This window comes from Pristiophorus japonicus, unplaced genomic scaffold (genome assembly GCF_044704955.1).
Source record: "Pristiophorus japonicus isolate sPriJap1 unplaced genomic scaffold, sPriJap1.hap1 HAP1_SCAFFOLD_596, whole genome shotgun sequence".
Lineage (NCBI taxonomy): Eukaryota > Metazoa > Chordata > Chondrichthyes > Pristiophoridae > Pristiophorus > Pristiophorus japonicus.
In genome coordinates, this window is record NW_027254505.1 from 308,097 (window position 1) to 319,350 (window position 11,254).

Consider the following 11,254-nt stretch of genomic DNA (forward strand, 5'->3'; position numbering starts at 1 on the left):
ATTCGCCGGGCACCCAGTCCCGGCAACACGTCGGAGTTGCGATCATTCCTGGGACTTTTGAACTATTTTGGGAACTTTCTGCTGAAAATAAGCACATTGTTGGAGCCATTACACATGCTCCTCCATAAAGGTTGTGAATGGTTTTGGGGGGATTGTCAAGAACGGGCTTTCAATAAGGCGAGGAACCTGTTGTGTTCCAACAAACTGTTGACTTTGCATGAGCTCTGTAAAAAACTGGTTTTAACATGCGATGCATCATCCTACGGAGTTGGGTGTGTATTGCATCAGGGTAACGATGACGGCCGACTCCAACCAGTGGCTTACGCCTCCAGGTCGCTCTCCCAGGCAGAGCATGGATACGGCACGATCGAGGAGGAGGCACTCGCGTGTGTGTACGGTGTGAAAAAGATGCACCAGTGCCTTTTCAGCAGACAGTTCGAGCTAGAGACGGATCACAAGACGTTAACATCCCTGTTGTCTGACACCAAGGTTGTCAACGCTAACGCGTCAGCTCGCATACAGCGATGGCTGCGTATGACTACACCATACGGCACCGGCCAGGCACCGAAAATTGCGCTGACGCATTCAGCAGACTCCTACTGGCCACCACCATGGGGGCGTCGGAGCAGAGCGCCGAGATGGTCATGGCCATTGAGGCTTTTGACACTGCGGGCACCCCCATCACAGCCCGACAGATCAAACTCTGGACCAACAGGGACCTCCTCCTATCCATGATAAAGAAATGTGTCCTGACTGGGAATTGGGCGCCCGCACACAGGGCGTGCCCCGAGGAAGTCAGGCTGTTTCAGAGACGGATGGATGAGCTCCCCATTCAGGCCGACTGCCTGTTATGGGGCAGCCGGGTAGTCATGCCCCAGAAAGGAAGGGAAGCATTCATCAGGGAACTCCACAGCGAGCAGCCTGGCATCATGTTAATGAAGGCCATTGCCCGGTCACATGTATGGTGGCCGGGGATTGAATCAGACCTGGAACACTGGGTTCGCAAGTGCACGATGTGTGCCCAACTGGGCAATGCCCCCAGGGAGGCTCCACTCAGCCCATGGCCTTGGCCCACCAGGCCATGGTCACGCATTCACGTAGACTATGCGGGCCCGTTCATGGAGAAAATGTTCCTGATCGTAGTCGATGCATACTCGAAGTGGATCGAGTGCATCATATTGAACTCGTGCACGACATCCATCACAGTGGAGAGTCTGCATCCTAGGGTCTTAAGAGAAGTAAAGGCAGGGATAGATGATGCATTGGTTGTAATTTACCAACATGCCCAGGATTCTGGGGAGGTCCCAGCTGATTGGAGAAGTGCAAATGTAATGACCCTATTTCAAAAAGCGAGGCAGACAAAAAGCAGGAAATTATAGACCAGTTAGCCAAACATCTGTGGTTGGGAAAATGTTGGCGTCCATTTGGTGTATTTGGACTTGCAGAAGGCATTTGACAAGGTGCCACATAAAATGTTACTGCACAAGATAAAAGTTCAGGGGTTTGGGAGTAATATATATATGCATGGATAGAGGATTGGCTAACTAACAGAAAGCAGAGTGTCGGGATAAATGGTTCATGGCAATCAGTAACTAGGGGAGTGCCGCAGGGATCAGTGCTGGGACTCCAACTATTTACAATCTATATTAATGACTTGGAAGAAGGTATCGAGTGTAACATAGCCAAGTTTGCTGACGATAAAAAGATGGGAGGAAAAGCAATGTGTGAGGAGGACACAAAAAGCCTGCAAAATGACATAGTTAGGCTAAGTGCGTGGGCAAAAATTTGGCAGATGGAGTGTAATGTTGGAAAGTGTGAGGTTATGCACTTTGGCAGAAAAAAAAAATCAAAGAGCAAGTTATTATTTAAATAGAGAAAAATTTCAAATTGCTGCAGTACAGCGGGACCTGGGGGTACTTGTGCAAGAAACACAAAAGGTTTGTACGCAGGTAAAGCAAGTGATCAGGAAGGCCAATGGAATCTTGGCCTTTATTGCAAAGGGGATGGAGTATAAAAGCAGTGAAGTTTTGTTACAGTTTATCAGGGTTTTGGTGAGGCCACACCTGGAATACTGCGTGCAGTTTTGGTTTCCATTTTTAAGAAAGGATATACTTGCTTTGGAGGCAGTTCAGAGAAAGTTCACAAGGTTGATTCCGGAGATGAGGGGGTTGTCTTATGGGGAAAAGTTGAGTTGGTTGGGCCTCTATTCATTGGAATTCAGAAGAATAAGAGGTGATCTCATTGAAACATATAAGATTATGAGGGGGCTTGACAAGGTGGATGCAGAGAGGATGTTTCCACTGATGAGAGAGACTAGATCTAGGGGGCATAATCTTAGAATAAGGAGCCGCCCATTTAAAACTGAGATGAGGAGGAATTTCTTTTCTCTGAGGTTTGTAAATCTGTGGAATTCGCTGCCTCAGAGAGCTGTGGAAGCTGAGTCATTGAATAAATTTAAGACAAAAATAGACAGTCTCTGAACCGATAAGGGACTAAAGAGTTATGGGGAGTGGGCAGGGAAGTGAGCTTGAGTCCATGATCGGATCAGCCATGATCGGATTAAATGGCGGAGCAGGCTTGAGAGGACGTATGGCCGATTCCTGCTCCTATTTCTTATGTTCTTATGTTCTTATGAATCTACCTCAAGCACAGTTGCAGAAATGAGGCCAGAGATGAGCAAACATTGCTGTGCGTGCCCTGGGGCTCACCCTTACACTATTGGTCCATTCTGATGGGGTCACAACCATTTCTGATGCTGCAGGTGGGCAGCGTGGCCAATAGTCGCTCGGAGAAAGAATTGAAACCCTGGTATAACTGATACACCTGACTGCAATCCATATAGCCCATGGTTAATGCTTGGAGCTGAACCCCGGCAATGGTGCTGTGTAAGGGAGATATTACAGGCTCAGACTCCCAGTGTTAAGCTTCACCCGTTGGGAGCTCATAATGGGAATCTGAGGCATGGAGGGTCCGTGCTCCCTGTCAGCAACACACATTGATACATTCTACACTTCAATCCGTATTATTGATCATTAGCTTTCTGAACAATCATTGTAAAAGCAGTTTAACAATCAACCCATAGATACACGACTCAATCAATTGTGAGCTCACCCTCACCAGTGAGGTCATCACCTGGCTGGTCACGTGACAGCTCGAGTCACAAGACGTCACAATGAAATTCGTGACTTCACAAAAGCAGGAAATAATGACACGGTGCCTTTTCCACATAAAGCTGTCGGCTGCTTGGTCATCCAGCAGTTAAACTTTGTGTTTGACCACGAGGAGAAGGAGGGAGAGAGTTTTTCAAAGAATTTTTTTCAAAGCGATCAACCAAAAGCTTTAAAGCATTAAATTAATTCAAGACCATCGAATTAGGAATCTACAAAGAAAGATCTGCATAGGACGGACATCTCTGTGTGTGAGAAGATCCATTCACAGGAGAGAAAGAGCCCGTGTTCGGGTCGAGACAAATAAAGGTTGAAATATCAAATCGACAACATAACAGCAGCAATACTGGTGATAATCGGTGAGTAAAAGCAGAGAGCTCTGTGTTGTTACAAGTCTGTTTATCACTAGGACACATTGTGTGAAACAAGAGAAGTGATTGAATTCCAGCAAAATGGTGACAAACAGAATAAAGTGTTCGATGGCCATGATTATCAGTCTGTTTTCTGATGAAGATGACTTTGTTCCAATGAGATTAACTGAGTCACTGCAAGAACTGGGAAGGATCAATCATAAATACGTCCTTACGTACTGCCATAAGTATCTGACCAAAAACAAGTTGCGGCCGGCCCCACGTTGGGCCTTACTAACGGCGATGACGTTGGTAATAAAGGATAACCTTGGACACTTACACACACGGCTGGCTAAAAAACTGAGCAACTTGGCTTTGATGAACATGATCAGATCAGAGCATGTTGACCATCAGGAAGCGGCAAGTTGCCTCCTGGTTAGTCTGGGTGCCAGGTTTCCCATTGAAATTTTCAAGCACATCGAGTCGGGGTGCCAACCATGGACCCAAGCATATTTCTACGTGGTGCTGACACTGGCAAGGCTGTGTAGAGCAAACGTGCATTGCTTGGTACCTCGGCTCAAGCCTGTCTTGAGAAACATGCTCCCCACACTGCATGGAGTAACTGATGGGGAAATGAAGTGGACTCTCTGTGTTTCATTGGGGCTTTTTAGTGAGAGCATTCAAATGTACCTGTCAAACCCAGAGGGGACCAGAAAACCTAAACTTGAGAAGAAGATGTTCTTTCATGAGATTTCTGCGGCTTACGATCTGCTTTTGAATTCCTGGCTGCCCATGAAAGAGCCCAAGGTGAGCAGAGCAATACTAGAAACAGTCGCCCAGATAATCCAGCTACTACCCAATGACAAACTGGACAAGGAGCTCCCCAGCTTAATTCCAACCCTTCTCTTGGTGTACCAGGAAACCTTTCCCCATGTTTCTGTCACTCGGTGTCTGTGCAGTGTCCTGCGCACTGCCATCGAGAGGAACAGTGAAGTACTCGTGACACAAATGCAGATTCTGCTGATCACTTTCCATGAGCAGATCTGTATTGTGATGGAACAACCCCAAAACACCTTTTCTGAGAAGCAGCTAAATGAAATCCTTTGCTGCTTCAGAGTTCTAGCTCCGGCATTTACAAGCCAGATACTAGAGATCCTTCGGATGCAACTGGCAATTGACAATGAGCAAATTCAACTCGGGGCACTGGCCGTGCTGAAGTACCTTCTCGATACTGTCCCTTCAAACATGGAGAGTCAGAAGGATCAGATTCTGAATTGTGTGCGACGATCACTTTTAACTGGGAGTAACAGAGTGAAGGGAATCCTTGCCCAGGTAATATACACCATGGCCTGTCACAATTACTTGGAGCGAGAGGGAGGAAAGCAGCTGGTGGAATTTATCATCCAACAGTGTGCTCTGCCCACCGAGGAGAACGAGGAGAGTACTGAAAGCGAAGAGGAGTTCTGCAGCGTAATGGCGGCCGTGGTTACGGATAAGGATTTAAGGAGACAGTGCGAAGGATTGCTGAAATTGATGGTGGGAACTTTACCGATTGGCGATGTCCTCTGGTCCTACCTACTGGAGTTTGTGATCACAGTAAAGTACACTGAAGCCTTTACAATAGTCTGTGGTTCCTCACATTGCGTTGGAATAAAGAGACTGATGGCCAGCAATACACAATTTGTTCTTAATTACGAGGACTATCCAAATCTTCCTGAGCCTCGTACACTGCTGACGCGGCTATTGATTGTGTCTTCTTCTCTGTGCCATGGAAAAGGCAGAGGTGTTCCTGCTCTGGGCTTACTATATCTCCTGGCAATGGACATCCACCCAGCAACAGTGAGAGTATGGGACAAGGAATTCCCAATGTTATGTAACTTTCTGGAGGAGAATTCAGAGAAGCCCAATCTCCAGAATGAGTGGGAAGAGAAACTGTTGGGGGTTGTGTCCCAGACTCTGGAGGCAATCGCGGATAAGGTGTGGATCACCCAGCTCATTGCAGAAATGACCCACTGCATTCACACCTATCGCCTGTATCCAACACAGAGGGCTTTTCTGTACAAGTGTTTAGGGAGAGTGCTCCGACTGACCCAAGACAAAGACATCGTCAGTAAAAGTCTTCATCAGATGCTTCAGAGTGTTGAGCACAATGAAGATTTCGAGAGAGACAGGGTAGCCGCTGGAATTGGTGACTGTGCTGTAACACACTTAGATACCACGCTCACCACACTGAAGGCTTTCATGGAGTTCAATCGTTTGTGCATATCAAGTCCCTTTCACCAGGTTGACAATCACATAATGAAAGTTAAAAGCACGCTCATTTTATGCTATGGGCAGATTATGTCACGTTGTCCTCGGGACCTCATTCTGCCCAGAATCGAGACCGACATTCTGCACAATGTGTTGGCTCTTTTCAACACCAAGATGTTTGGACTGAAATCCAAGGTGAAGGGCTTGACACTGAAATTAAGTTTGACAAACACTGTGACACTGTTGGCCAAAGCTCTCCAACCCAGCGAAGAACACCCACCCTACACTCTGAGCAGAAAGGCAGAATTGCTGAGTTGCATGCAGGAGCTGATCACTGCCGAACCAAAGGAGATATTGAGCACTTGGGTTCGAAAGTCTGCCATGGACGCCTGTGCAGCCCTCATCAAACTGCAGCCTTCACTGAGCAGTGAGACTGAGCTGATTAGCATCTGTTTGAATCGTGTCTTCAGTTTGCCAGATTGGGAGAGCAGCACTGCCGACCAAAGTACAAACATGGACATGGCAGAGAGACAGAAGCTTCACACCGACACAATGGCCTCTGTGCAGGGTCTCCTGAAGCAATGCTTACTTTTGGATCTGTCTCCTGATGGGCTTCATTCTGTATTTAAAACCATGGAGACTGAGATCCAATCCACACGGGACCATGAGCGAGAAAAGGCAATGGAGAGCACTTTACAGCTGGTGACATTTTACCTGGAGAAACTGCAAGTTAGCAATAAGATGCCATCCCATAACTTGGTGAGGATTATTGGATGTGTGGGGCTTCAATGTGCAGATCCATCGCATGTTGTAAGGGAGGCAGCCATTAAAAGCTTGTATGGATTGCTGTATATCCAGTTACACCTTGAAGGCTTTCCAGTGGGTCATCAAGATAAGGAAGTGGAGCATCTGAAAGCCATCAAAGGCGGATTGAAGCAATTTACCAGTCAGGCCCTCTTTCAAACCTGCACTGCTGTCGGTAACGTTTTATCCAAGTGCATAGCCCATGAGCAGTTGAACACTCTACTCTTCACAGTCTTTAAAGGGCTGACAGACAAGCACCGGAACATTTCCTGCACAGCTTCTATTGTGACAAATGTCCTCATTACAACACGTGGAACCACCCTTGCAGACGTTTGGGGAACAATCAAAGTATTGAGCCGTCACTTGCGTTCAATTACTGAGCCGCGGGTGAGAAATGCAGTGACGCATTCAATCTCCATTCTGGCCTCACACCATCTGCCAGCAGTTTTGTCCGCTCTCCTCACTTACCCCATTCCATTTGATGGATATATTTGTGACATATGGCGATCCCTCCTGACACGTAATGCATTAGCACCGGCCAAATTCTTACTGAACAACATCAAATCATTGTATGATGATGGCAGATATTGCCATGTCACAGATACAAAAGGTTCAGCAACTCAGCAGTCTTTAGCTGTCCTCTGTGCTCTTCGTGATGTGGTATGTGAGCCTGACTCAGGGCACGTGATAAACATTCTCTACCCCCAGTTAGTCAGCACCCTTCTGATTCATCTCAGCTTCAGTGTCTGGGTTCGCTTTCCGACCAACTTTCTGACAATTCCAAAGGCTGGGAACACCTTCGGCCCTGCTCTAAGACTGAATTATGCCGACGCTTGCCATTACTCAGCTGAGATTCTTCGAGCTGTCCTGTCACAGGGAAAGGGAGATGATCGCATCATGAGAGAAATGGGAGGTTGGGATCTCATCGTGAGCCCAAGAAAGCACCATGAGGGGGTTACACTGCTGGCAAGCACATTGACCGCGTGTGCTGCCCCGCATCTGATCAGCATTGTGGAGCAACTCACTCCTTGCCTTGTCAACATAGGAGAGAGTCAGAGGATCACAATAGCTGCCTTCTTTGGGGAGCTTTTAAATCATTCGGTGGTGTGGGACTTGTTGCTGATGGATACCCTTCTGGAGAGTTTGTTTCGATGTTTGCTTGATGAGTCCCCAATTGTCCAATGGCTCGCTGTACAAGGTTTGGGAAATGCTGCAATTGGAGCTTCTCAACGGATAGACACATACTGCACCAAACTGTTGTCCACAATGTTATCTGTGATTGACCAGAAGTCCAAACCCGAGAATCTCATTGCAGTTGAGGCAATGTCGAGCATGTGCAAAGTTCTGGGTCAGCTCCAGGAGGATTATACAAATCCCATTCTTGGTGATGTGGCACTGGCAGTTCAGCCTTACTTGGAACATCAGCATGAGACAATGAGAGCTGCGGCGTTTAACGTTCTTGGCAAGCTAATAAGATTTGGGAGTGTGGAAATGAACCCTCCACATATGGAGCACATCAAGTCCACCTTGATCCGCTTGCTGCTACATCTCAACGCTGAGAGCATTGAAGTCACCAACGTCTGCAAATCCGTGCTGAATTCCTACGCTCCAGTAATGGAGTCAGCAAACATATCCAAGATGTTCCAAGAACTTTCCTCGGAGGAGACCACCCTGGATTATGAGAACTATTTAAGCAACATCTCCAGGCACATTGCCAAAGACTTGGACAACCAGATCCCCTTGTACATAAGGAGCTGTGCCGCCTTCCTAAGGGATGTGCTTCCTGCGGTCAGAGGGAACGCATTGACATTCCTCGCTTTCCTCATGTACAATGCCCCACCACATTATTACACATCACAGTCTGCAGCTCAGATTTGTGAGCAGATTATTGCCTTGCTGTCAGATCACGAGCAAGATGTCAGAACGAAAGCAGCCAAGGCGATGCGATACCTCTACATGTATTAGGGACCATCAGAACAAAATTATTGTAATGTATGCGTTCGTAGTGTGTTTGGAAATGAGTCTGAAGTCCAAAAATTCGCAGACCCAAAATAGGCAAAAGGGGGAAAGGGGAGGGGGAAGGGATTTGGCCGCGGCATGGGGGGGAGGGAGAGGGAGTGTGAACCTGGGCGGGGCATCGGGGGAGGGGGAGGAGGGAGTGATCCTGGGCGGGGCATCGGGGGAGGGGGAGTGGGAGTGATCCTGGGCGGGGCATCGGGGGAGGGGGAGTGGGAGTGATCCTGGGCGGGGCATCGGGGGAGGGGGAGAGGGAGAGTGATCCTGGGCGGGGCATCGGGGGAGGGAGAGGAGGGAGTGATCCTGGGCGGGGTATCGGGGGAGGGGGAGTGGGAGGGGGATTGTAAGAATGGCAGGCCGGGATGGGCGGGGGCGAGGTGAGAATCGTTGCCTCGTGAGGTAATCGGAAACTTCGGGGGAGGAGGGGATTTGTAGGCCTCATGGGGGTAATGCGAGGCCTGTGGGATAGGGGGGATGGGAGCCCTCGGAGGTGGATTGGAGGCCTTGGGGGAGGTCTCCTATCACGGGGCGGGGATGTGGGTGAGGCAGGGATGCTGGATCGGCACTTACCTCCTGGATCCAGCAGGTCTCACCGTACTTTCGCTGGTTGATTCCCCGAGGCCTGAGAAACCCGACCAGCCAGGGTTACATTTGAAATGGAGGTTAAATCTGAGGCATGCCAGCCGCATTATAATATTTAAATGAACCCCCCACCTCCTATGAGCAGGTTGGCTGCAATCCCCCCGGGCCCGCCCACATTAAACCGGCAGTGGTCGGGGGAGGGGTGTTACTCCCTGTGGGGAAGGGTCTATCTCCTGTCAGATCCCCTCCCTCCCCGACAGCCCAGTGGCGATTGAGGACTTGCTGTGGGCACAAACCCAGCGCCCACCACCCCTTGGTACAGTTTGTTGCACCACCAACATGTTCACCCACCTGTCTCAGGGAATCCTCTCTTATCCTCAGTTTGGTGAAGCAGAAAGCAGAGTCCACAAAGAACTCCGTGTACTTCAAAACCTAATATCCATCTGCAAGGAGTGGGTGGGCTGTGTGGGGAGCACTGTCTGTTTATTCTCTGTCACTATCAAACATGGCTGCAAACCCTCCCTTGGCCGATTTCTGCCTTTCTCAGTGTTTATTGTGTAATCTAACTTTCTACCAATACCCTTCATAAATAAGCTGCCTGTGGGCTAGAAATTGCCTGGAGATCGCCCGCGCCCGATCCTACGCGGTATTGGGGCGGTTGGGTCTTTCCCACGGCCGGAATGCTGCTGGTGCGCGCTCCCGAGGTTTTCGGACGGTCCATGTCGACGGCGGCGATGCGGTGCGGGAGCGGAGCGCAGCGGGGCCAAAGTCGGGATCAGCTTTCCTGTATAAAGGGAAGCTGAACCGTTGTGTGACAGGGCCGCAAACGCTTGTCTGCGCATTCTCCCGCCATTCTCCCGCCATTCTCCCGCCATTCTCCCGCCATTCTCCCGCCATTCTCCCGCCATTCCGGGGTCAAAGCTGACCCGCGCATGCACAGGCAACAGAAGGACCGCACTCAACAGTTTGAAGCTGCAGAGGTTGGTGCGTCTCCGTGGGAGAGGGGCTGGGAGTGGAGGGGAGGGAGTCGGGGGGGGGGAGGTGGGGAGGGAGTGGGGGGAGGGGGGAGTGAGGGGGGAGTGGGTGGCGGGGTGGGAGGGAGTGGGTGGGGGGTGGTGGGGCAGTGGGAGTGGGTTGGGGGTGGGGGGGAGTGAGTGGGGGGGAGGGGGAGAACGATTGAGTGGGGGGAGGGGAAGAGTGAGTGGGGGGATGGGGAGGGGGAGAGTGAGTGGGGGGGGGAAGGGGGAGAACGAGTGAGTGGGGAGGGAGGGGGAGAACGAGTGAGTGGGGAGGGAGAACGAGTGAGTGGGGGGTGAGGGGGTGAGGGGGTGGGGGAGAACAAGTGAGTGGGGGAGGAGGGGGAGAACGAGTGAGTGGGGGAGGATGGGGAGAACGAGTAAGTGGGGGAGGAGGGGGAGAACGAGTGAGTGGGGGTAGGGGGAGAACGAGTGAGTGGGGGATAACGAGTGAGTGGGTGGTGGGGGAGAACGAGTGAGTGGGTGTGGAGGGGGAGATGAGTGAGTGGGGGGGTGGGGGAGAACGAGTGAGTGGGGGTAGGGGGAGAACGAGTGAGTGGGGGTAGGGGGAGAACGAGTGAGTGGGGGAGGAGGGGGAGAACGAGTGAGTGGGGGGGGAACACGTGAGGGGGGTGTGGGGGGGGGGAGGGGGAGAATGAGTGAGTGGGGGAGGAGGGGGAGAACGAGTGAGTGGGGGTGGTGGGGCAGAACGAGTGAGTGGGGGAGGAGGGGGAGAACGAGTGAGTGGGGCTAGGGGGAGAACGAGTGAGTGGGGGATAACGAGTGAGTGGGGGGTGGGGGAGAACGAGTGAGTGTGGGTAGGGGGAGAACGAGTGAGTGGGGGTAGGGGGATAACGAGTGAGTGTGGGTAGGGGGAGAACGAGTGAGTGGGGGAGGAGGGGGAGAACGAGTGAGTGGGGGGGAACAAGTGAGGGGGGTGTGGGGGGGAGGGGGAGAATGAGTGAGTGGGGGGGGAGAACGTGAGGGGGGTGGGGGTGGGGGAGGATGAGTGAGTGGGGGAGGGGAGGGGGAGAGTCAGTGGGGGGGAGAGGGAGAACGAGTGAGTGGG

At 50.9% G+C, this 11,254-nt stretch overlaps 1 protein-coding gene across 1 annotated transcript; it reads left to right on the plus strand.

The window, feature by feature from the left end:
* The first annotated feature begins 3,619 nt into the window (after nucleotides 1-3,619).
* LOC139255379 (maestro heat-like repeat-containing protein family member 1) lies at nucleotides 3,620-8,536 on the plus strand. The gene has a single exon (XM_070873909.1). The coding sequence runs from the start codon at nucleotides 3,620-3,622 to the stop codon at nucleotides 8,534-8,536; it is 4,917 nt and encodes a 1,638-aa protein (XP_070730010.1).
* The last annotated feature ends 2,718 nt before the right edge of the window (nucleotides 8,537-11,254 follow it).

What these genes read in the sequence shown, in the direction of transcription:
- LOC139255379 (XM_070873909.1), top strand. Translation starts at nt 3,620, where the DNA reads ATGGTGACAAACAGAATAAAGTGTTCGATGGCCATGATTATCAGTCTG.